Source organism: Diabrotica undecimpunctata, chromosome 3 (assembly GCF_040954645.1).
Source record: "Diabrotica undecimpunctata isolate CICGRU chromosome 3, icDiaUnde3, whole genome shotgun sequence".
NCBI classification, from domain to species: domain Eukaryota; kingdom Metazoa; phylum Arthropoda; class Insecta; order Coleoptera; family Chrysomelidae; genus Diabrotica; species Diabrotica undecimpunctata.
Window position 1 is genome coordinate 39,211,466 of NC_092805.1, and position 26,941 is coordinate 39,238,406.

Consider the following 26,941-nt stretch of genomic DNA (forward strand, 5'->3'; position numbering starts at 1 on the left):
AAAAGGGTATTAGTAATATTATGAAAAGGAAAAATAATAATATTTAAAATATTAATGACAAAAAAGCAATTCTGTGTATAACTTAAAATATGAAGCAGTGAAATAAAAGCATTAAAAAAATCGAAAAATTAGGTAAGGTATTGAAGAAAATAAACTAAAAATTGTTATAGGAATGTATATTTAAGAAATTTTTATTCTAAAATTGATATTGCTTTTTTACATTACCTATTGATGTCTCATTTTTTAAAGTTTTTGATTTGGCTTATCACTACTAGCAATTTTAGATTTTCTAGCTCTTCTAATATCTCGATTATCTTTATTAATCCATTTTAAATTATTGAATATCATAACTCTAACAAAAAATTCTAATAACCGTTGTCGATGTGATTTACAAGAGTCATCAATGTTTAAAAATGATGGATTGATTTCATTTAATTTTTTTTTATAGCATTTAAAATCAACTTACTGACATTTTCCAAATAACAAACATTTTTAAACTCAACATCAAAAATATCAAGTGAAATACGTATTACTTCTGCAAATTCATCTGTAGGTACGCAAAGATTACCAAGTTCGTTACTATTTTGAGAAACTTTATAAGCTTTAAAAAATAATAAAAGATCTGTCATTGAAACAAAATTAACATTTTTACGAACAAAATAATTTTCACACGTTTCACAATTAGTTTTTTTTAGACATTTGTATGCAAAATATCCGGCAAGGTACTTAACTGAATTGAGATAAAGAGAAGTTGAGCCAGTCGAAGATGCATTATGTGATACTCTTTCAAATATTGATAAACATTTTAAACTCGTTTCTGAAAGTTCCTCATTGATGGTCAGATTTGTATCAAATGATTTACAATCAAAAACTTCATTCAAGCTAGATGTACTACCTAATTCATCTTCGACAAACTCATCAACTTCCTTATAAGATATTATCGAATCATCACTATCGCTATTACAATCTTGTGCATCTGAAAACCGCGAGCATTTGTTTAAAGGGTCATTAGAATAAATAGTATTTTTAATATTTGCATCATGTTTTTCTGACATTTCATCCCCTGTATCCATAAAAGCGCAATCTTCTAAATCAATTACAGAATCAATACGTTTATTATTAAAGCTTATTTGTCCATCATTTTTTTCTTTCATTTCATTTAATTCATTTTTAATAAATTTTTGTAAATCAATTAAATTCGGAATTGCTAGTAGCGATATAGTTTCGTCAGCTTTGCAATTAGTTAATTTAGAAACAGATGTTAAATTAGCATACATTGTATATTGTAAATTTTGCCTTAATTGCATCGCAGTTGGATTTGAATTATAACCAGATCTATGTCTAAGCGTTCCGAATAAATTCTCTAACGGATCTTGGTTAAGCCGTGAAGTTAATAAATATTCATTACCCTCTTTTTTCATTTCGTCCCACTGCATTAAAACACTATTAATTGTTAGATAAAAACCATTAAAAGAGGGTGGGTTAGTTTCAATATCTTTACATTTCCATGATTTAATCCAAATTCTTAAATGATTCTTTAAATAGTTTTCAACTTGGATATTAAAATGAGATAATGGTTTACGTAGGGGAACTGCAGAAGTTCATTTTGACCTCAGATAGGAGCCTTATCAAGTGCTTGCTCCAGTTTGTTAAGGATCAAATTTGCTTGAGCCCGATCTAGTTGAGTAACAGGATGGTGCCTGTGTGCTACCACTTTTGTCAGGGTGCTTTATGACCTAGTCTGCTCGTTAGAGCACCTTGAGTTCTTAGCAACTCTGTTACGAGGGGGTTGATGGTATTCTCCCGAAGTGTCTTTTTATCGTCGGGTGTTGCTGATTTGGATTTCTAAGGATTTGCTATGGTCTATGTCCCAGCAGCCATTTTTGCCTTTTTCTTATCTTCCTTTGTTGAGCTCTAGTGAGGAGTTATTTGAGACTTACGTATTTATTTTTTAATTTAAAAATCCGAAATTATACTTCACAATTTCGAATTCTCCAATTGTAAAAAATAATTCTTTGGTGTATTTGTTAAAAAGCAATCCTAGCGTACTATCAAGATCAGGAATTGTTTTTTGATCAAAACACCTTACAATTTTTTGAGCTTTCTCTCCCGGTGATTGACTTTTAATTAATTTTATTTATAGTTTATAAAAAGAGAGTTTTAATTATATTATTTGTAGATTTGTACATTATTTCAATTAAAAATTTGAATCATAATAATTTTTCTAAAAAGATTAATTAATTAAAAGTTAAAACAATATTATTTTCTCTAAAAAATTTTATAAAACGCAAAAATTTAATCCTATTCTACGACCACGCGGCATCTATATATAAAAATATCTAAAGTTGCATTTATTGCCCCACTCTTTCATATTTTAGAAGCAATAGTAGAGCCACAGTGACATGACCGCTCCTTAGTGGTACCATGTGCAACACGTGCGTTCCACTAGTCCCACTTTTCTTTTTCTATGTCTCACTTTTTGCTAACTTTCAAAAATAACAGTGAACAATTCTTCTAATATTCTTTGATATTATATTATAGTTCTTAGTTCTAGTCTTCTTTTTATCTACCTTCTGTCGAACTCATTGAACTGTCACTAGGTAGTTGAAGATCACATATATTCTTCTTGCTACATACTCCCCTTTTGGATCAAAAAACCGACCAGGCTCCAGGCTGTGAATGCTGTGATCAGCTTTGCCAAAGCCAAAACACTCTAGAAAAAAATCGTCAGAATTATATTTAAAAAATCATTAGAAATCGTGAGATTTTCCGAATTCAATAAAAGATTCTTATTAGGGGGTAAGAATGAGAAAAAAACGAGATCCATAATAAATACGTGTATATTTTTGCAACTAAAATAAGAAATATATTAGAAAAACTTAAAAAAAAAAATCCAACAAAAAAACATACCTTTTTTACTGAACGTGACCCAAGTCCACTTTTTTTCCCAGTCCAGTTTGTATTTTTGTTGGTAAACAATTTTCTTTTTTTTTACTAGGAGGAGATCCAACAATACTTTCGTCACTATCAGCAATTTTGTAAATCGCTTATGCACTGGTTTTAATAATACAATTTATCACAATTTAACACAGCTTCTAAAAGTAACCTTATAAAACTGACAACTGACGGCCAAACCAAAGAAAACAGCGACAAGCGTAATGCAACCATCGAGCAAAAAGACAAAAGAGGGAATCTAATCGTTATGAAAAGGCGACCAAAAAAGTGGCCTCTGATGGCGGACATATCCGGAAATGCGAATGCGCCAAATTTAAATTTTCCGACACTTATTAACAGTAGCTATAAAATAGTTTTCAGAATGTGTCTTAGACGAGAAAATTTTAATTAAATATTAACGATAACAGTCTAAAATGTGAAACAATTGTTAAAAAACTTCAATATAAATAAGATTTCATGTGACAGTTGGGACAAATAATAACATAACCCAACTAAATTTGATTTCTTAAACAAGGAAAGACTCTATTTCCTTGTTTAATTTGGCCTCTCAAGATGGCACTTCCTGTATAACAATATTTTTGCCCCCACTACCTTTACATTCCCTCTTTTGTCTTTTTGCTCGATGAATGCAACGCGCGCGCGGTAATATTTGTAACTGGTACAAGAGCGGGACTTCCCCGAATTCTGATTCAATTTAATCCAGGAGCAGCGAATTGTGGATGGTAGAAATAAAATTAATACTTTTAGCTCCTTTTTCGTTCCGTTATAACGGGTTTGTTAACAGGGTTTTTCTGTCTCTAAGTAATTTTTTTACAAAATTATATATAAACCTAGTTATTCCTCTAAAGTGAGTAAAAATGTGTAAATCCCAATATAATTCGTGAAATCGTGAGACATTTACCGAATTCGTGTAATCTCACCATTAATCGTGAGTTTTGGCATTACAGACTCAGTGGCGGCTTTTGGGGGTAGGCAGGATAGGCCGGGCCTACCCAATAATTTTAAGAGCTTTAAAATTGAAAAACATATATTTAAAAATTATCTTAATGCATGTGAATAACTTTTAAATGTACTAAATCACTCAATACATTAGCGTCCGTTAAAACAACTAAGTTATTATATTACCACAGAAAGCGTCGAATCGTATTCAGGCATTTTAAATATCATTAATAGGCCCGTTCGGAACTGGCCGACCCAGCTCACATAAGATCCCCGTACAAAAAGCGTTTGAAGTTAAGCAGCTTGCCGGACAACGACTTATATTGTCGTGTTTATGCTTGCTGTTTAGGCACCAGACGATAGGGCCTACGATGACCGTCGTTGTCACTTGTAACGTAATTATCGAACTGTAATATAAATTTTCTTTTAAATTATGATAAAAAAATATGTAACATAATCTATAATTGTAACATATTTTTAAACAAACAACACAATTGCAAACAAGTGCACGGTTGCCCAAATAAATTTAAAAAAATTCGTAAAATTCGAAGAAAAAAATCACATTTGCGTGATTTCTATATCGCCTGATTGTATGCAACTTATATATGTGAGATTGTTTTATAACTGATACATAAAAAAAAATATGAGTTTTTATGACGCTTTACCAGGTTGCAGTAATAGTAATGTTGATAGTGAGTGTTTGGACATTGTTGTTTCACTATTGGAATCGCCATTATCTAGAAGAACTGAAAGTGATAGAAAAAAAAATTATTATGAATGAAAGGCCTACTCCAACATTGCGAATTGACCAAAAAGATGTAAAAAAGGTGCGTACTTTTAATTGCTCTTGGTATGATATCTACAAATGGTTGTCTGGAAGTATTACGAAAAACAGACTATATGTTGGCCGTGTTTGTTATTTTCTAATAAGAAATATGTATAGAATTGTGAAAGATACTTTGATTTAAAAAATATGTCTGCCTCCTTAAAAAAACATTCCAGTTGCAAGGAACATTTAAGTAATTTGCTGTCCGTTAAGGATGTACAGAAGAGGGAGTTTTCTGTTCGCGATTTGCTAGATGAAAAATCGCAAAAATTAGAATGAACAGAGAAATCATTAAAAAATTAGTTGGGGGGGGGGAGGGGTCATGACCCCGTGACGATAGCTATGTAATTTGCTGGCTTGGCCTACCCAAAATTTTACCACACCAGCCGCCACTGTACAGACTGTGATACAACAAAACAAGCAAGAAGAATTTACAAGTAAAAAAAGTCACGTTTTGGACGGAGCACTCGCGAAAAACAACGGACTTCCGAAACCGGTATATACGATGCATTAGTCTTTGGAACATCTGGATAAGTGGCCGTTGTAATAATCTGGCGGAGTGGATCTGCAGTTTATACTGAGTTCAGACCCTAGATTGTGGATAAAATCTGTCTGGAACGTCCGCGACGTCGAATGGGATGCCCGCTCTTGGAAGAGGCGCATCAGGATCAGTGGCAATATATCTGGTTAAATCAGACACATGGTAAATACCTAAGGGCACAGATGGAGTATCTAGATTCACTATTTCATATAAAGTAGGACATAACTCTGGAAATCATATAAGGTCCATTTCTGCGGGGTGCAAATTTTTAAATTATAATCGCCTTAGCTTCACCAATGCTAAATCTAATACTTGGAATGTCTGATCTCGACGTTTACTATCAGCATATTTCTTCCTAATACTTTGTTGGCTCTCATGGGTGTCTCTGACTTGTTTTAAGGTACCAGCAAGAAATAAACGTAAGTAAGGCGTAATCTGAGGTACGAAGTTATCACTTCCAATTATAACTCGAAAATCTCGTTGAACATCATCTGGGGTACGTAGTTCTTGTTCGAAGGTAAGATAAGCAGGTGTGAAACCAGTAGACTGACAAACAGTAGTATTCATAGCAAACCGAACAGAGGATAGCTTTTCTTTTCAGCTAGTATGTAGTATGGTCACTTGAGGTCAATATAGCCAATAAACGGGAATCAGACTCTGACCACATCCTAAAGATTGAGCTGATGTTGCATGACATCACTGACGAACTGTGCTCCATTATCGCAGATAACTTTCATGGGAGTTCTAAATCGTAACACAAGCTCGTCAATGAGTCATTTGTCACAGGACTCAGCAGTCACATCCTTAAGGGGAAACATCTCCGTCCATCTAGTAGAGGTGTCTTCAACAATAAAAATCCACCTTTATCTACTTGGCGTCTTTGGTAATGGACCAAAACGGTCAATGACAATGGTTTCAAAGTGCTGACTTTGAACTGGGGTTTGAAGCAATCCAGTGAGTTTCCGATTAGTTGCTTTGTATCTTTGACACTCGATACATTTTAACACATAATTGGTTACATATTTGCGCATACCTACCCAAGGGTATCGTGGTATAATTTTCTGTAAGGTGCGCTCTACACCATAATGGCCGACCAGAGGTGATTCGTGAGTTTCTTGTAATACTTCCTAGATGGAACATTTTGGCATAACGTGCTGAGCTTCCTCTCCATCATGTTCAGGGGAATAACGATATAGGATGTCATTCATCATAATATATCCTCTCTCACTCCATCTTTTGATTTTAACAGCACAACTCTCGTGAGTCTCAAAACACTTAATTATATAGACCACACCTGTATCAGATAACCGTTTTTCTCGAATTTCTCTAGCTTCAGCTGTAGGCAAGTTAACAGTCACAAAACAAATATTACATGAATCTTCCTTGGCAATTTCATGTCAAATAGTGTGAGATAAAGTATCTTCTAAGGAATTTTGTTTTCCTGGCACATATTCAACTTTTATATCATATGGTTGTAATGACAAAGCCCATCTAGCAAGTCTTCCTTTTGGTGACTTTAATGACATAAGCCAGCCTAAGGTCTGTAGATCACTCTGAACAATGACATAGGATGACTCTATGTATCCACGAAATTTTGATAAAGCTCATACTACTGCTAGAGCCTCACGTTCTGTTGTGTGGTAATTCTTCTGAGAATCAGTCAGCAAACAACTTGCATATTCTATTGGTCTTTCTTCGGGACCCTCCCCTTGGAGTAAAGCTGCTCCTAATGCATATGTATTAGCGTCAGTCCTAATGATAAATGTCCTCGTAGGGTCAGCCTGACACAGTATAGGGAAGTGAGTCAATAGTCGTATCAATTCGGTGACGGCATTTTCTTGAGAGTAACCCCGTTTACAAATAGATATCTGGCGAGTAAGTAGGCTTAAAGATCTGGATATTTCTGCAAAATTTGGCAGAAATCTTCGGAACCAAGAAAAAGTTTGTAGGTAGCTAAGAACCTGTTTTACATTTTCAGGAGCACGCATGTCCTTAATTGCAGCTATCTTGTCTGGACAGGAAATGAAACCATCCTGATTAACAATATGTCCAAGATATTTTACCTTATCACTGCTGAAAACACATTTAGTACGATTAACGTCAAGTTTAAAAATTTTTATTCTTTTAAAAACCTAATCCAAATTCTTGAGATGGTTATCAAAAGTATTAGACATTATTATGAGGTCATCCAAATAAGCAAGCATAGAGATATGTGGCAAGCCAGATTTGAAACGTTCAATAAGCCGTTGAAATGCAGCTGGTGTTGTCCTTAATCCAAAGGGTATACTATTATACCTATATGTACCAAAAAGAGTGATAAATGATGATGTATCTGGTGATATCCACTTTTTAAATCTAATGTGGTAATGAAAACAACCTTGGCAGTAGAATGAAGTAAATCATTAACTCTAGGTCTTCTTCTTCTTAAAGTGCCTATCCGTTCCGGATGTTGGCGATCATCACGGCTATCTTTACTTTGTTTATTGCAGCGCGGAACAGTTCAGTGGTAGTCGTGTTATACCACTTTCATAAGTTTTGAAGCCAGGAAATGCGTTTTCTTCCCGGTCCTCTCTTACCGTTTACCTTCCCTTGGAGAATCAGCTGGAGAAGGCCGTAACGTTCTTGATTTCTCATTACATGTCCTAGATACTCCAACTTTTTATTTTTGACGGTCATGAGAATTTCACATTCTTTCTCCATTCTACGCAGGACCTCCACATTAGTAACTCTGTCAACCCAGGATATACGTAAGATACGCCTATAACACCACATTTCGAAAGCTTCGAGCCGATTCATAGATGCAACAGTCAGTGTCCAAGCTTCCATTCCGTAGAGCAGAACTGTGAATATGTAGCAGTTTAATAGATGGCATTTTGTTTTTAATGATATGTCTCGACTGTTGAAAATGGTTCTCATTCTAACGAATGCTGCTTTTGCTTTTATTATTCGCTGTTTAATTTCTGTTGATTGGTCCCATTGGCTATTTAAATTGGTGCCTAGATATGTACATTGCTCGACTCGTTCGATATTCTGTTGGTTGATTGTAAGTTGACCGTTTAGTATTGGTTTTTTACTAATTGTCATAAATTTGGTTTTCTTTATGTTAAGAGCTAGTTCGTATCTGTTATGCGATTTGTTAATATCTAAGTCATTCAGATTATCGGTAAAAACTATAGTGTTATCTGCATATCTAATGTTATTCAACCATTCACCGTTTATTAGTATTCCTTTCGCACAACCGTCTAAAGCTTCCTTAAATACCCATTCAGAATAAATATTGAAGAACAATGGAGACATAATACAGACCTGTCGTACTCCACGTTCTATTGCAATTTTATCAGTTAACTGGTCTTCTATTTTGATTTTGGCTGTTTGATTGTAGTAAATGTTTCTGATAATTCTAAGATCTTTGTTGTCAATTCCAATTTCTTGCATTAGAGTAATTAATTTTTCATGTTTTACTCTGTCAAATGCCTTCTGGTAATCTATAAAGCATACGTTTATGTCACAATTCACATCCCTGCATCTCTGAAATAGCACCTGTATAGCAAAAATGACCTCCCGTTTTCCCAGAGCATCACGAAATCCGAATTGTGTTCTTGTTAGTTGTTCCTCACATTTTGTATATATTCTTTTGCGAATGACCTTTAGAAATGTTTTAAGTAAATGGCTCATAAGGCTTATAATTCTATAGTCTTCGCACTTTCTCGCATTGGGTTTTTTTGGAAGATTTATAAAAGTTGACACTAACCATTTTTTGGGGAATTATGCCTGTATCATATATATTGTTAAATATATTTGTCAACCATTTTATGCCATCATAGTCCATAAGTTTTAAGAATTCTGAGTGAAAATTATCAGGACCTACTGCTTTACCATCTTTGGTGCTTTTAATGGCATATTTTACTTCTTCGGCTGTAAATGGTGGTCCAGATTCGCAATTGGTGTTTGTTGTAATACCAATGTTACTTCGTATATCTTCAAAAGTTTTTTCCACGTATTTAATCCAAATATCCCTTTTATGCTCTATTTCCAGTACTATGTTTCCCTGACTATCTGTCAGGAATCCAGTGTTCTTGTATTTATATAAGCCTGCCGCTTCTTTAATCTTTTTATGGAGGTTAAATGAATCATGTTTTTGTTGTAATGACTCTATCTCTGTACACTTCGAGCTAAACCAATTTTCATTTGCTATTTTAATAGCCCTTTTTATTTCGTTATTTATGTTGTTGTAGGTAATGGACATTAAATAATCATCATTCTGGCTTTACAACCCTGCGTGGATCCTAGCCTCCTCAAGAATTTCTCTCCAGTCGCCCCTATCCATCGCCTTTCTTCGTTCGCCAAGCACGTTTTCCCATATTCATTATGCCTTCATCGATGTTATCGAGGAACCTTGTTCTGGGTCTTCCTTTTCTTCTCTGACCAATGTGTTTATCAAGGAGCGTTTTTCTAGCTGGGTCATTTTGTTTCATCCGCATTACATGCTCCACCTCAGATACACTCAGTTACATTAAAACACCGTGTAAAAGCATTAGAAGATACACTAAGTGAAATCAAAATTGCAAACTGTCAAAAAATGGAGGAGTTTGAAAAACAGATTCGTGAGGTAACTGATGAAGTCAAGAGTTTGAAAACTAGTTTTACTACCTCATTTGAAGACGTTAAGAAGAATCTTACCTTCATAAAAAATACCACCTCTACATCAAATACAAATAACGGCAATAATTACAGTTCCACATTGAGTAGTAGTATGCCGTTCCACGGCAGTATTTTGTATGAAGTGTCTGAGAGACAAAAGAGATCTTGCAATCTTATGATCTTTAATATGCCTCAAGATGGTGAGGAAGATGACACATCTAAAGCTAAGGAAGTGCTGTCGGGTTAGCTGGTTCTGATGTAAAAACAGTCAATTCGACTAGAATTGGTAAACGAAATAAAAATGGGTATTAACTAACTAACTCTAGAGTCAGCTGAAATATTCGGTTGATATTGAGAAACAAGAGGGATTTGGATAGAGGTTTAGAAGTATTCCTGGAAGATGATTGAACTAATGAACAATGAGCTTAGGTCAATGCACTGAAAAATTAGTTAAAATAAAGACAGCGTAAGGGTGAATCCGATCTCATTTTGAAATATGTTAATGGTGTGCCAAAGTTAATACGAAAACGCTAAACATATCTACCAGTTTCAAAGGCCCCTCAGTCGAGACTTCAAAAGCGCTGGTGTATTTTCAGAATGTCAGAGGGTTACGTACAAAACTTCAGTTACTGTTTGAAAATACTTTTTACTCACAATATGATGAATAGAAGAGATAGATCCTCAGAAACAAGTACCTTCAAAAGAGGTGGAGGAGTGCTTATAGCTGTCCGAAAAATCATAACTAGTGTTCGTTTGTTAGCGACTCAAAATATCGAACATCTGTTTGTCAAGATTGAGATTGGCCACATCGACAAGTTTATCTTTGCAACTGCCTACTTTCCACCACGTAGTCATCGAGAAGTCGAATTTGCAGAAAATGTAGATAATCTAGCTGAAAAGTATCCAGAATATAAGTTATGTATCCTGGGAGATATCCTATGAGTCTTCTGTGGCTACTCCATTACCAGGAACCTCACCAAGAAGTCGATTCCATTCAATTCCTCTCATTTTTATGTTTCTTTCATAATCTGTATCAAATAGACACTGTTAAAAATTAAAAAACTCCTTATTAGATCTATTCATGGTTCAAGATGAAGAGGTTGAGGTATCTAGAGCTGAGAGTGCCCTACTTCCAGAGGATAGGTATCATCCTCCACTCTCATTTGGGTTTAAATGTGAATCTCAATATTTCAATGAGCCAGGATTGATTGGAGATGGCTTTTATAGAGACTTTCGCTCAATGAGTATACGGGAAGTAACAAACTTTCTTTCACAATTTATCTCAATTACTTGCTGACTATAATGAGTTTTCTTTATTACGAGCTAACTATAAACAACTGAAAGAACAATGCTATCTTGATTATGTTGCTCTAACTGAATCCTCTCTGAAAGACAATGGTAAACATTTCTGGAAATTTGTTAACAGTAAAAAAACAGGAATAATATTCCTTCTGTTATGCACTATAATAATATTTCTGGCTCTTCTGGCATGGAGATTGTCAATTTATTTGCTGAATTCTTTTCCAATACTTTATAGTGATAAAGATTTTGACTTGCAGGAGACCTTTTTAACAGGAGACATTAACCTATCACAATTTAGCATTTCTATTTCGTCTATATATGAAAAACTTTCCATTTTGGATACCAACAAGGGGCTAGGTCCAGATGGTCTTCCACCTTCTTTTCTTAAACACTTTAGATTTTTACTTTCTAGACCTCTTTTTCACATTTTTAACCTGTCTAAAGACGGATGTTCCCGGTCTACTGGAAAACTAGCTTTATTACCTCAATACTAAAATCTGGAGATAATTCTCAAGTGAACAATTATCAGCCTACTAGTATTCTAAGTTGTATTTCCAAAGTTTTTGAGAGGCTTGTCTGTGACTATTTGTCAGCAACTTTAAAAGGCTGTTTTATCAACCAGCAATTTGGATTTCTCTCTAGTTTCTCCATAACTTCATTTATTGACATTTACTGATTTCCTTATAGAATCTCTTGAAGATGGCTTCCAGGTTCATGCTGTATACACAGACTTTTACAAAGGCGTTTGACCGGGTAAATCACAAGATTTTAATTAATAAGTTGAGGAGTCTGGGTATCCAGGGTGAACTTTTAGAATGGTTGTTATCCTACCTAACTGAAAGAATACAAATAGTATGTGTTCAGGGATTTCATTTGTTTGTGATTAAGGTACTTAATCCACACAAGGTACCATAAAGATCACACCTAGAACCTCTTCTATTCAATAACTATGTTAATGACATTGCCTCCTGCTTCCTCTTTGCTGATTTCCTAATGTTTGCTGACGATTTAAAATTATATTTGAAAATTGAGAATGATAGTGACCATCAAAAACTACAGTCTGATTTGGATCGGTTGAGCTATTGGTGTGACAGCAACGGAATTGAACTTAATGTTAAAAAGTGTCATTTAACGGTTTTTGGTTGGAATAAAACTCCTATAAATCATATCTATACTATTAGTGGTTGCCGTTTAGAATCTGTATCTCAGATAAAAGACCTAGGTGTTGTGCTCGATTCCAGCTTATCCTGCATCCCTCATATCTCATAATATGTTGTCTCAAAATCACTTCAACTTTTCGGGTTTATCAAACGTTGTGCTAAGATTTTCTAAATATCCCATCTATAAAAATTTTGTATTGTTCACATGTGAGACCTCACCTAGATTCCTGTTCATGTGTTTGGTCTCCTCACTATAACACCCATATTCAAGCTATTGAGAGAGTTCAACACACATTCTTAATATTTGTTGCATTTAAACAAAACCAGAGGATTGAAGAAATTAACTATTCAAATATGGAAAGGTTACTCAACATAACTTCTCTCCAAATCCGACGCATGCACAAAGATTCTCACTATGTGTTATAGTACACTACACTCGTATTATTTTTGGTCCTCAACTATTGGAAAAAATTAATCTGCATGTTCCCAGTAGACAAATAAGGCTAAATCAATCCTTTTATGTTAGACCCCATCGCACAAACTAAGGACACAATTCCTTCACGTCTAGAACACAAAGGTTTGCTAATCAATATTCCTAAAGGTTGAATTGTTCTAGTATTCTAAAAGAATTTAAAGCTCATCTTAAGAACTGTGTGTGATAGCTTGATTTCCTTGTGTTTTGTACATTCTTTGTTAATTACTGTTCCTACTTTTATTTTTTGTATGATTAAAATTTTTAAATTAAATTTAAGTAGGTTACATTAAGAATCTTCTGTAATTTATAAATAATGTTTACATTGTATTTTAACTGGTCAATTGCCCGTTGATAAATAAATAAATAAAAGGATTACAATTATTCCAAAACGTTTTAGGCCCAGTCAGACCATCGTCAGTGAAACTTTAAGATTCCACTTTAAAAGGACATAAAAAAGGTCAAATTATGACAGATAACTTTCTAAAAATGTAGAAAATACTTATATTTTGAAAGGTAGTTTAAACTAACTACTGAAATATGTTTAAAAACCTTTAAATTAGATGACAATCATGGTTATATTTATTAAGGTGATGACACAAGGTCGATGTTACAGTGAAAATGTGCCTTTTTGGCTTGTTTCAGCTGGTGGTCAAAGTAGTCCTCTTTTTCGAGCAGGGAAAAAGTATGTTCTTTTTAGGTGGAATCTCATATCAACTTTGTGTCATCGCCTTAATAAATATAACCACGATTGTCACCTAATTTAAAGGTTTTTACACCTATTTCAGTAGTTAGTTTCAACTACTTTTTAAAATGCAAGTTTTTTCCACATTTTTAGAAATTTACCTGTCAAATTTTCCCTTTTTTATGTCATTTTAAAGTGAAAATAAACTTTCAGGTTACACTGATGATGGTCCGACTTGACTGAAAATGTTTTGGAATAATTGGAATTCTTTTGGATAAATTTTTGTAAGCCTTTGTAAGTTTTTTTATTCTAGTGTAAATTCAACAAATGGAACTTAGTAATTTTTTGCCTTCAGCAGTCAATATATTTAAACACCCATTTATACAAAGTTGAACAATTCTTCTTCTCTCACTTGTGTTAAACAAGACATGATATAAAAACAATTTTTGGTTTAGCTTCCATAAACAAAGGTAAATTAAAAAGGGTATAGTACATGAAGAAAAGTAACAATACGGAAAAAATATTTATTGAAATTAAGACTACACTCCTATGTGACAAGAACTGTTACAAACGGTAGCTAGCTGACTCATAAAGTTACATTCTAACAACCATACCACTAATATTGAAGAACATACGTCCAGACAAACCTTTCAACAAATTTAGAAAACATTTATATAAAAATATCAACAGTTCTTCTTCAGAAATACATACAACGTAATTTAACTTAAGTCTTGTAATATATCAATTGTTACACACGCAGTTTTTATTTGAGTAGCACCCCAGTTAAAAAAATGTGTTATCGTTATTTCCCCCTATCGCTACTGTCATCACTACCACAAGCTCAGTTCAATAAAATTATAATAAACTAATATTTTTAATGATTCCAGGGTTGCTTTGGACTTGATGACAGAGTTTTAGTAATTGGTTAATGAGTTTATAAATCTTCATCATCATCAGGCAGTGCAGTTTCTGAGGCCTCTTTAAGATCCTTTTCGATTTGTTGTTGCCATTGGGGATCCATTTGGACTTCGGGAGGAAGCAAGGCAGGTGCGGCTACAAATTCTAAGTTTGGATCTCCAATGAGTTTCCTAGCCAACCACAAGAAGGGTTTTTCGAAATTGTAATTGGATTTTGCAGAGATGTCATAGTACTGTAAAATAAAAAAAAAGGTTTGAAAATTTTTACAATTAAGGCACATGTTTAAGAAATTACAAATGTACAATGTTCTAAAGAATAAAGCAATCATTAAAATAAATAATTTCAATGGACTGATACAAATTATAAAATGAACAACAAAAAGCTAAGCTCACAATTTTCATTTCATTTATTTTCAAAAAAATATATATTACTCCAGTTGTCACAGACGAAAATGCCACTGAACCTCTAAAAAGCACATTAACAAGCTGAATTTTGCTGAGAATGTCAATTTTGGGACACCAAAAAATTTGCAAAGAAGTTTACTTTCTCCTAAAACTCCCCTTGTAGAAGGGTAAAAACGAAAAAAGAAATCGATTTACCAAGAAACTGTAAGCCATACAAAAAAAAAATATTTCAAATAAAAAATGTAGCTAAGATAATTTTGAACAAAAATGTCAGTTATGCGCGTGAAATTAATGTTCAATAAAATTTGTATCAGCTCGACGGTAGAAATTCGGTATTCGGCGTTAAATAAATATATGTGGCGCGATTTTTGTAAATTTTTATGATTCTTATGAGATCAATACAATTTATCCCTTTTATTAATTGGCCACTGTGGAGTTTCGATAACTAGAGCCTAATCTTTAAATCTTATAACATAAAATTTTAAAAAATTAATTAAAATCCTTTGTAAAAGGTATATATTGAATTTGTATTTTTTAATATATGGTATACAGCCAAATACAGGAACGTAGATTCCTTGTGGATTATAAAATTTTAGTTTTAGAGTTTTGGCAACAAATTTGTGGCATTTGAGATATGCATAAAAAACACTGAATTTAAACTTTCACATTACAAACAATCTAAAACTGTTCTTTTTCAATTATGATAGAACGTTTTTTAAAACTACTAATCTTCTGCTACGAATTACACTCAAAACCATCTTCTTGGAGGAATTTTCTGTGACGTGCGATTGTTTGTAATGTAAAGTTTAAATTCTGCGTTTTTAAATCATATTTCAAATGCCTCATATTTGTTGTCACAGCTCAAAATTCACATTTCATGTTATAGGTTTTGAGGACTGGTCTCTAAAAATCGAAATTTGACCAGTCAATTAAAGTGACAAATTTTATTGATCTCACGAAAATTGTAAAAAAAATGCAAAAATTGCGCAATGTTTATTTATTGACCAGATTTATAGAAACTGACTTCATTTGCGGCAAAATATAAAAATTGCACAAGAAAGATGCACTCTTCACCTTTAAAACGCATTTTGATTTTTGTCGATACAACACTCTTGACATCTCAGCTACATTTTTTATTTTTTAATTGAAACATTTTTTTCTACGGCGTACAGGGTCTTGGCAAAATTCAGCTTGTTCATATATATATATATATATATATATATATATATATATATATATATATATATATATATATATATATATATATATATATATATACACGAGTGGTGAACTCAGCACAAGTGATAAGGAATGTATTGCTTGGAAGATTGCTGACTACATAGGTAAAAACTATTTGGAAAGTTCATTGCCATGACAAAACTAATAAAACGATATAATATAATAACCATACTTGCAGCAATTAAACCTTAGAAAAACAAGAAAGTATTGCACTCAGGGGACTGACGCCCAGAAAGGAAAAATTCTTAAATTGCATTGAAATTATAAGTATGATGAAAATGAAACTAAAATTATGAGTAAAATGAAGTGTAAATTAAGTTCATTTGAGTATGCAACGTTGCTAAAGAAGTTTTCACTTCAAAAGTACTAAAGCTGAATATGACACATGGAACTTGCTGATCAGTAATTAAATGTTTAAAGACATTATGACAATATATAATATATATCTGTCAGTTTTTCAGATCGTTAGAATATACAACAATGAAGACCATAAGAACAAGGAAATGTACAAAGTCAAAACAGCTTTAAGAAAAAATAGCTTCTCCACACCTACCATTGAAAAGGCACAGAAATCTCGAAAAAAAATTAGAGATCCAGGAAAAAAAGAAAAAAATTGGAAAATCTCGCCCTATATAAAATCAAAAGTTGCATTGGAAAATCTTGCCCTATATAAAAACAAAAGTTGCATTGGAAAATCAAGCAGTATACAAGAACCTGTGTGAGGATTGTGTTAAATCATACATCAGACAGACCAATCGAAGAATACAAGTAAGATGAGAAAAATGGAACAAAGATGCTAGCTAACATTGAAAATAGGACCAAACATGTAATCAAGGAAGCAATAGAGATTGAAAAACATCCAAAAAATTTAAATATCTACCAGGAATGATGCCCAAAACCTCCCAAATAAGTGGAAATTAATTCTACACAAAAACATAGAAATTAAAATAGCGAATTAGACCCTGCCCACTCTACGCACAGGAGCAATAGGGAACAAGCAGACCTATTCTGACTGGACAATGGCAAGTGCGAGCTTGGTGAAACGTCATCACAACAATGTTTTTTCTAAAAAATAAAATCTCTTAGTTAAACTCAGAAAACAGCATAAATAAATATAGCTCTTGAGAAAACTTCAAATCCAACATCCAATATTTTTGATCTCAAAACAAGAGGTTCAATTTGCATGGTTTTCTTTACACTCTATTATTTTTGACATTTTCATTTTAATTTAATAATGAATCTAATTATTTTTCAATCAATCAATAATTATATTTTAGGAAGTTGAAATTAAATATTTTATTTATTTCAATAGATTCTGCTCCAATAAAAATAAGTTCAATAATAAAGGCATTATTCAAAAGATATTTCCAGTGGTTAAAACCTATGCATTTTAAATGCTGTAATAGATTATTTATAAAATATCAATATTTTTCATAAAATAAAATACATAGGTATAATACTTATTTAATCAGGATCTATAAATGAAAATTGAAACATAATTTATCTTCATAATTCTATTTTTAAACATGACATTCCAAAATATGATTCACAATGTATAGTGGAATAATTAATTGGTTTTGTAGACAGTACATAGACACATAAGAACTAAACCTATTAAAATTTTTAACATTACCACTTCTTTTTCTTTTAAACAAATGTAAGACATACTATGTAGGCATCAAATTCTTATTCCAGATTTTTATGTGACAGTTTAGTCATATAATTCTTTTATATAAATATTTAAAGAAATAATTATGTTAATATTTCCTAGTCTATCTCTGACACCACAGACAAACATCAATGACTAATATCAAGACAAATCAAAATTACTAATGAGTAATTAAATGTGGGATAAAACAAACCTATTTCCTTAACATTTCAGCTTTAGAAAGATCCCAAACTTAAGAAGCTGATTAATAGCAAAACTAAGCTATGAAATAATAAATATGATGTGCCTTTCACACTGGCAACATTATAAATGTATCTATTCTAATACATTAAGAGTTATCTATATAGAAGAATATTGGACACACTGGCCCCAATAATCATTGTATCATGAATAGATGGACACCTTAACAACACTTTTAAATTTTGCACATACCTCCATTTCATTGTCACCATAATGATTCATTAGCGCAATTCATTTAATTAACTTTAAGTGAAACTTTTTTTTTCATTTACTCTAAATACAAATCTGCATCCTTCGAGATATTATAAGCTGCTGTAGAGGGTATGATCAAGAAAGTTCTAAATGAATCCACCTGCCATACTTGACAATAATTGGATGTGTCCACTCCATAAAAATTTTGCAGAAAGATCTTGTTTGTGGCTTACGAAATCCAATTCATGCAAAAATTGAAGCCTTGTGACCTAAATCATAGTGTCCATTGGTTGTAAAAATTCACAAAATAAGATTAGTGCAGATCTAAATTTCACAAGAAAATTTTGTTGAGCAGTGAAGCTTTTTGCTTTACTTAATGGCTACATCAACTTGGTATGCTTTATGACGTGGGGGAATTTTCCATCTTTACTTGTTCAAAAATGATCCTGTGTGTTATAGTCAAAAGTAAGTGATAAATAGACAATACCAATATGTTTTTTTGTTCCTGAATTGAATTGCATTGATATAAAGAAGCAGTGGTCTCAACAAGATTGTCAGAACTATCCACACATGCCAAAATCAATATTTTTAACTGGCGAATTAACTTCCAATATCATGTGATTTAACACTACAGGACTATTTTGGATTGGGTTATGTGAAAATGCTAGTCTACGATAATAAGCTAGAGATTATTGATAATTTAAAAGGCAATGTTCACCACAATATTACCAATACATGTCCTTAAATGTTACAGAACAATTGAACCTTCCAATTAGACTACACCTAAATCAGATGTGAAGCACCAGAAATTGTATTGCGATAGAAAATAAAAATCCTGTAATTTTGTTGTTTGACAAATCATCCTCAAAACTTGAAAGTTTCCTGTATCAATATGTGCATGTATCAATAACTGTCCTTTCTCATATTCTATGTGTAGAAAAGGGACAACATAAAATAATTTGGAAATATTGTCACACATATTCAAAGAACAAGTTGATGAATGTTTCACAGCTTTTGTCAAGAAATGATAAACTTCAATTTTAAAAATCATAGTTTTAAACTATACATTAAACAAATGATTTCTGAAGTGGAAATTGAAAAATCAAAAATATACTTTTTTAAATTTGTGGCTTATTCCCAATAAAAATAGTAATTAAGATGCCACAAAAAAATAGCTTCAGAACAATATCAAAAGAACCATTTATAACTTTTTCAGCTTGCTTGTTTTGAACTTGAGATTGAAACTAAGGCTCAGGTAAAATGACTACCTAGAAAATTTTAGAATTATTTTACATATTGAACTTATTTTTACCTAAAGTAATATAAGTTTTCCATTTTTACTCAATCATATGATTGTCAACTAATTTAGAACTAGAATATAACGGTATTAAGGGACTGACTTACTTGTAAATTCTTCTTTCTATGGAAGACAATGCTCTTTGCCTTAACTTTCCTATCTTTGATGTCAACTTTGTTTCCACACAATACAATTGGGATATTTTCACAAACTCTAACAAGATCTCTGTGCCAGTTTGGAACATTTTTGTAAGTGACTCTAGAAGTAACATCAAACATAATTATGGCACATTGTCCTTGGATGTAGTATCCATCACGCAGACCACCAAACTTTTCTTGGCCTGCTGTGTCCCATACATTAAAACGAATTTGTCCTCTATTTGTGTGAAAAACTAAAGGGTGAACTTCTACCCCTAAGGTGGCTACATATTTCTTTTCGAATTCACCAGTCATATGTCTTTTTACAAAGGTAGTTTTACCGGTGCCTCCGTCTCCGACCAAGACGCATTTGAAGGTGGGCATATCTTGTTCTCCAGCCATGATTCTTTGAATTTAAACTAAAAAAAATACAAAAATTACTTATACAATTCGTACATACCATATTGCCGCCAAATTACGACTGTCTCAGTGCTTACTTTTCGTTTATATATCTCGTAACGAATATGTAAATACAAACTATACATCTTATAAATCTTTTATATTTAAAGAGTTACTAATAGAACAAGAAGAAAATAATGTAATAGTTAAAATTTGTTATTGTGTTTTTAATATAACCTTGTCACTTATAACAGTACAATACCATTTTATAGAAAATTCTTCAAATTTATATCACCCCAAGCTCCAATTAATATTGAAAATATTTATCAAATTACGAAAACTCAACATTCAGAAATGAAATTGCAAAGCACGTTTCAGAAGTTTTTAATTTCAATGCTAAATGGCGCTCCTAGAACGTTACAAAGGATTTTGGTATTGAGATACCGACTTTATTAATAATTTACGATGTTACTAATGCAGTAATTGCAAAAATAAAACGTAAAATACGTTCAGTACAAAAAATAATATTTACCTTGTGAATAAAAAGTACTAGGAAACACCGATGGCACAAAAAATCACGGATTACTTTAGCTTGGTTCCAAAGTCGTTAGAGTTCACAATGGCGTTCACAAGAAGACGGGAGTAGGTGTTAGGAATGCGCGCCAAATATTTTTTACACTAAATAGTTTATGATAACCAAATATTTAAGCACCTTCTAAAATTCAATCTAATGTCATTTTTTTAAATCAAACATAAATACTGATTGTCAATTATTAGAAAAAAATTAATAAAGACCGAAGTTATTGAGTGACGTCACGTGAAAATTCAACGTCATTGGCGCAGACGTAGTAAAGTGTCCGTACTGCAGAACTCTATCGATTTTTGTGTGGAAAACTGGTGGCCGTTCGCTTCAAGTTTTGTCGGGAGTTCGTTGTAGTTGTGCTCGTATTTAAACAATAGTTTGAATGGGATTATTTTCTAAAACTCAAGTTTTTAGTGGTTTGTGATACTAAGATCGGATTAAAATGACAAAGGATAGATTAGCAGCCCTTGTTGCGGTAGGTCTTGATCTTCCTACATATCACATATCTCCCAAGATAAATCAAATAAAATTTGACCTAAAAATCATTTTCCTTTAATGACAGTTGGTCCACCTAAAAGACAATTGAAATACTATATGCTGGTATAAGATTTTTGCCCATTAAATGAGAAATTATTGTTAAAATCCGAACAAATAGGTTAGGTGGAGAAACTGTTACTGAAATGTCATTCATATTCTAGCCCCACCTCTCCTCATCAATCTTAATTGATAAGCTGTCCCTTTTTCCTATAATTGTTTTTATTTTTTGTTCTAGGCCCAAAGTGATGATGATGATGTGGGCCCTGATGATGTTGCCGTTAATGTCGAGGGCAGAGACGGCTTCATGGATGCTTTCTTCGGAGAGGTTTGTGTTTCCGAACTTCATAATTCCAAATCTAAATTAAATTTTGACATTTCGTTACGTCATTATTCGGCGAACACCTGACAGATTTGCCGATTACTCATCGAGTCATATTTACAAGTGTATGCAATTACTATTATTTGAAATGTAAATATGATTATCTCTCTCTTAAATCCTTTCTGCTCTTCTTTATAGAGGAAAACAATGAAAATAAATTTGGTATCCTAAAATTCTTGAAATTTGTTATAATCCAAATAAATTACAGAAGTCAAAATGTATTAAGCTTAAATAATATTTTTTCATGATATAGTGTCAGTATTTTTTATATCTAGGTCATGAAATACTAATTGTCAAATTACTATTTTTTATTCTATGCTCAGTTGGTTTCCATATAAATCTATATCAATAGGTTGGGATTCTTAGTACAATTATATCATTTACTGTTCACTTTGTGACAGAGGGCACTGTTTGAAATGTATATAAATTATTTCAAAACACTGAATAATTTGTCACACTTTTAATGTAAGTTTCGTCAGTTAGTTGTGAGTCACTCAACTCTATATGAAAAATATCCCAAAATATAGTTGTTGAGGTCATATTTTGCCTTATGAATCTAAAAGACAGAAAAGCAATATTTGAAACAATATTGCAGATAGGAACAACTAAATTATTTAATATGGTTTCACAACTGATTATCTAGTGGCTTCCCAAATTTGTTTCTCGAACTATATGTTATAGAAAAACACTGAAGATGTTGGTATACAAGACATATTGTTAATGTATTGGTAGGCGGTAGGCTAATACTCAATAGAGATGAACAAATTGAACAAGAGGGTGATTAAGCAATATATAAGTCATCAGTTAGTAATTATTGAGTATAAGCATTCAGATCAAAAATAAAAAAAATGATTGTGGCTTATCTAAGAAAGTATAAAAAACCTCAAATTTGAATGTATTTGGCGCAAACTAGTAAAAGTTTAAAAAAAAATCAAAACGGATTATAAAATTTTCAAAAAAGTTGAATGATATTTAAAATTGTATCCTGAAAAATACTAAATATCAATGATTTTGTTGAATTATGTAAAAATAGATGTTGGTTTTGTCAAATCATTTACAAATTCAATAGAATATGTTGTACATGCTTCTGGCGAATAAGAATGCTTTTTAAAATTAATTTTCTCAAAATTCTTATATATTATAATATAGGGTATTCTTATTTAGTTTGGAAGATATTTCTAGATAATATTATCTGTTGAACAAAAAAACTGTTGATCATTGTATTCTAAAAATGTAAAAAACTTTTTCAAGTTTGTATTTCATAGAAACAAGAGAACTTTATGAGAAAACCTTATCAAACCTTGCCTAGTCAACTAAAAAAATTTTGCTGGCTTGCTTTATTTATTAAGACCTATTCAGCTAATCTAACATGCTTCTTTGATACTACAGTAAACATTTTTTTTTAATAAAATCGTCAACTTATATTTTGTATTTTTTGTATTTATCGAAGATTCGCCTGAGTTATCTTCTGTATTGTGTATATAAAAAAACTATCATTGTTTGTAGTAAACAATAATTCCTATTTTGAATGGAAAATGCATAAAAATTAATATTGAGTTCTGAATCATATGCATCATGCACTAACTGAACCAGAATTCTTTGATATACATTTCGGAATTATAGATGTAGTCTTATAGGTACTATACTAGTACCCCTCTCAATATTGTAAAGGTGTATTAAGAAATATATCTTCACTTGGTAGAACACATATGTAGAACATATTTGAAAAGAATCACATAGATCCAGAAGTAAAAAAAATCAATGTTAGATTGAATAAATGGGAAAACCTTCAACAATCTTAGATTTATCAAATCAAAGGGTGCTAAAATCAGCAATGTTGTGTTTATTTGAATATGGCATATGTATTACATATTGCATATTGTTTATTTGAATAAATTGTCAAGAAGATTCGAAATGATACTCACAACATAAGAAAAAGTATTTTGTATTGAATATTTTTTTTGCCCATATAGAAATGTGCTTTTAACTGAGCCTAGGACAGGCATCAACTGAAGTAAACCATATCTCCCATTATTTCGTATAATATGTTTTTAAATTACTCTAATTTCCATTTTTTTCAGTGAATATAATATGTTGTTTTATCTCAACAGAATGGACCCCTCTGCTGTACATTAGTACCTATATGTATAGCCCTCAACTTGTTCAATTTGTTAATTGTTTATGAATAGCTGATTATTTAGGTGTTTACAGCTCTAGCCTGTATAATTGACTCACTTCTGTTTTTAAATTAGTACTATACTTCCATACTATATGCAAACAAGACTGTTTTCGAAGTTATTGAGTCTACTTATCCGAAGTTTTTTATCCCTAAAGTCTTTATTTGTTCACTAGAATTCTCCCGTCCACATGTTCTGTGACATGTGTAAATTTTTTTTTAGATATTATGCTCGTACAACAAGGGATGATATGCATCCTTATTTTATCCCTCATTATATTAATACTAGAAATGTCAACTATTTTTATATTTTCAGTTTGTTAATGGTTACTAATCAATTTCAGTAATATAGGGTCTTTAATTAAGTGCTTCTTATGTTTAAATTTAAATAAAACAAAGTGTGTGAGATATCATCGAAATTTTTTATTCGTTTTAAAGGCCTCTTGATGCCATTAAGTATGGAATGTAACATCTATCAAATGTTTGTCGCGGTTTCATTGCATACTTCAGAAATTTACAATTTTTCATGCCTCTGACGCATAAATCATGCTGAATTTAACTGATGGCATGGGTTATGTTCACTTTAAGGCTCGCTGTACTTTGTAGCTTACTCACAGACAGCAACTTACGAAAACCCAACAAGAAAGAGTCTAACAGAGTTAAATCACACGCTCTCTGTGACCGTTCACATCACCTTCACGTGAGATGACCATGCCCGCAAACCGCTCGTGCAGATTGTCAAATGTGACTTGAGTTGTGTAGCACGTAGCGCCGTAACCACATATCATCCACACCAAACAGTTTCTGTTTATTGACATATCTGTATATAAAAAAATGGGCCTTATCACTGAAGATGATTTTTCAATGGAAATCATAGTCAATTTTTAACTGCTCCAGAGTCTATTTTAGAAACATGTCGTTTTGTCGTTTACTTTCAGCTACAGGTTCAGTTAAATTTTGTACGGGTGCAGGCCCACGTCACGACGCAAAATTCAACAAGACGAGTTCTTGTGAGCGCCGTGAAATCAACTGCTTCGGATTTTGCAACGTTTGCCCAAACAGATCCATTTTGATAAAAGAATTTTATCATATGCACCGGTTGTATGTTATATCCATACATTGTACATTGGCAAGACAGACTGAATAAATGACTAATAATTCAAGAAAATAAAAGTTTAAAAGTGTTGAGGCGAAATACGAACATCATAGGCAACAAAAATATGTACAAAATAAAAAATAAAGATGGAAACATTACTACTGATAGAACCAAAATCCTTGAAGTTGTCGAATCGTTTTATCGCGAAATGTATGAGAGCACCGACGAAAGGCAAGATCAGCCCCTGCCCAAAATCACAAACCAGGGATCAGAATTAATGCCAGAAATAACTCCATACAAAATCAAAACGGCACTTTTACAAATGAAAAATAACAAATCCCCTGGCGATGACGGAGTAGTGATCGAAGCGATCAAACTAGGTGGAAATAAAATTATCCAGACTTTGGCCAAGCTTTTCACCGAATGCATCTACCAAGGAAAAACTCCTTCTCAATGGAATAATGCAGTCATTACTTTATTACGCAAGCAAGGAGACATAGCAGATTTAAAAAACTACCGTCCTATCAGTTTGCTTTCACACACATAAGTATATAAATTTTTTACAAAAATTATCAAAAAACGACTGGACGCTAAATTAGACTTCTATCGGCCTAGAGAACAAGCTGGATTTAGATCAGGATACAGCACTAACGACCACTTACTAGTGATAAAGAACCTGATAGAGAAGTCTGCAGAATACAAGAAACCATTGGCACTGATGTTTGTCGACTACGAGAAAGCATTCGATACCATAAGCCATCAGAAAATGTTATATTCAAAAAATGTCTCTTGTGTCATCCACCCATTTTCTGACCTTCCTATTGCCCATTCCGGAGGCATATTGCCAATTATTGCTTGTGGGATCCGAACGTATCTATATAGGTACAATCATAGGAGGTACGAGTTCACCTTCAGCGTTTGATGTCAATAAAACTGTCAAATTTTGTTTTTCGTGTCGGCTCCTGCTGCAATGTATACATTTTTGCTCCCTTTTCTGCAAGTACTTTACCAGGTTTGGGATTAAGGAAGAATGCTGTCTCATCACTGTTAAAAACTCGTCTTGGATCTTGAAAAATTTGTTCCAATTTTTTGGTTTTCATGTACTTGCCCACCTCCTTAAACCATTCATAAATCTGATGTTGAGTCACTTTACATTCTCGAGCAAGTTTTTCAACACTAAATAGGAGAGACTCTTTAGATACAGGAAAACCTGATTTTGCCATAGATTTTATCCATTTTACCAGCATTTCTTCTTGGTCGGCAGTAAACACCTGTTGAGGCTCCAGGTTTCACCTTAACATCAATTTTTGTTTTAAATTTTCTTATTAATGTAACTCTGGATACTTTTTTGATGCTGTTCTAAATGCTAGACTATTTTGGATGTCTTCTAGCGCATTTTTCAATTCTTCATTGCTATATTGGCTACGTTTTATGGTCATTCTGTTACTAATATAAACGAATGAATAAATTTTCATTCGCCCCATCGACCGCTTCAAACTAATTTTTTATACGTCTTGAATTTTTCGGAGAATGTGCATATCAGTTTCACGTTCCCGCTGAAAATTTTCTGCTAACTCTCGTCCTAATTGTTTTAAATGTCTATACTTTTTGACGGATTTAAATATCTGGTGAAATTATTTATCATTAGTCCATTTAGAGCGCAAACATTTATAAGATGGAACAATGCCATTGGCCATCTACACACAATTTATCATTGGTATCAACACCAGCTTTCGTCATATTTTAAAATGACAGCTGCTCAAGTTTTTTGTACTTTCAGTTGTTCTTCCTGTGTCCTGCTCGATTATCGTGCGTTGGCTATCAAATTGGCTATAGTAATTTTGTTGACGGCACCTCGGAAAAGGGATGCAGAGGATCTGTTAAACCATTCCCTCAGGTTTCTAAGCCATGACGTTCTTCATACACCTGGCTCCCTTCTTCCAAATAAAGTATATTATACTCTCTGGGTGACGCATAACATATTGCAAGAATATTATTTCTGTAGTTTCTTCTATTGAATCATCCAGGCGGTGTCAAGATCACTGGAACTGACCATCCTTTCTTTGAACAGAAGAGATTTACGATTTACAATAGAAAAGTATGGTTCGAAAATCTAAAGACACTGCTAATTATCGGTCGTCTTTGATTTTATTG

The 26,941-nt window shown here is 32.6% G+C and overlaps 3 protein-coding genes across 7 annotated transcripts in view; 1 reads left to right on the forward strand and 2 right to left on the reverse strand.

The window, feature by feature from the left end:
• Positions 1–26: 26 nt before the first annotated feature.
• LOC140435567 (uncharacterized) lies at positions 27–3,100 on the reverse strand. The gene is made up of 2 exons (XM_072524316.1): positions 2,911–3,100; positions 27–2,713 (listed from the first exon to the last, which is right to left on the reverse strand). Exon 2 carries the CDS (start codon positions 1,434–1,436, stop codon positions 432–434), a length of 1,005 nt encoding a protein of 334 aa, XP_072380417.1. The 5' UTR covers positions 1,437–2,713; positions 2,911–3,100; the 3' UTR covers positions 27–431.
• Positions 3,101–14,031: 10,931 nt separating this feature from the next.
• On the reverse strand, positions 14,032–20,703 carry Ran (RAN, member RAS oncogene family). Its single transcript, XM_072525771.1, has 3 exons — positions 20,549–20,703; positions 19,588–20,036; positions 14,032–14,671 (listed from the first exon to the last, which is right to left on the reverse strand). Exons 2-3 carry the CDS (start codon positions 20,017–20,019, stop codon positions 14,456–14,458), a joined length of 648 nt encoding a protein of 215 aa, XP_072381872.1. The 5' UTR covers positions 20,020–20,036; positions 20,549–20,703; the 3' UTR covers positions 14,032–14,455.
• Positions 20,704–20,929: 226 nt separating this feature from the next.
• Syx1A (Syntaxin 1A) overlaps positions 20,930–26,941 on the forward strand; it is a 526,136-nt gene continuing 520,124 nt past the window's right edge. For all 5 annotated transcript variants that reach the window (XR_011950302.1, XR_011950303.1, XM_072525768.1 and 2 more), the window contains exons 1-2: positions 20,930–21,074; positions 21,372–21,461. Coding sequence is in view for 3 of the 5 variants with exons in the window: in XM_072525768.1 (XP_072381869.1) it covers positions 21,042–21,074; positions 21,372–21,461 (123 nt within the window). In the remaining 2 variants the exon portion in view is untranslated. The remainder of the gene's footprint in view (positions 21,075–21,371; positions 21,462–26,941) is intronic.

What these genes read in the sequence shown, in the direction of transcription:
- LOC140435567 (XM_072524316.1), bottom strand. Translation starts at nt 1,436, where the DNA reads ATGCAGTGGGACGAAATGAAAAAAGAGGGTAATGAATATTTATTAACT.
- Ran (XM_072525771.1), bottom strand. Translation starts at nt 20,019, where the DNA reads ATGGCTGGAGAACAAGATATGCCCACCTTCAAATGCGTCTTGGTCGGA. An exon ending in ATAGAAAGAAGAATTTACAA is followed by an intron (nt 14,672 to 19,587) that starts GTAAGTCAGTCC and finishes TTTATTTTACAG; the next exon opens with TACTATGACATCTCTGCAAA.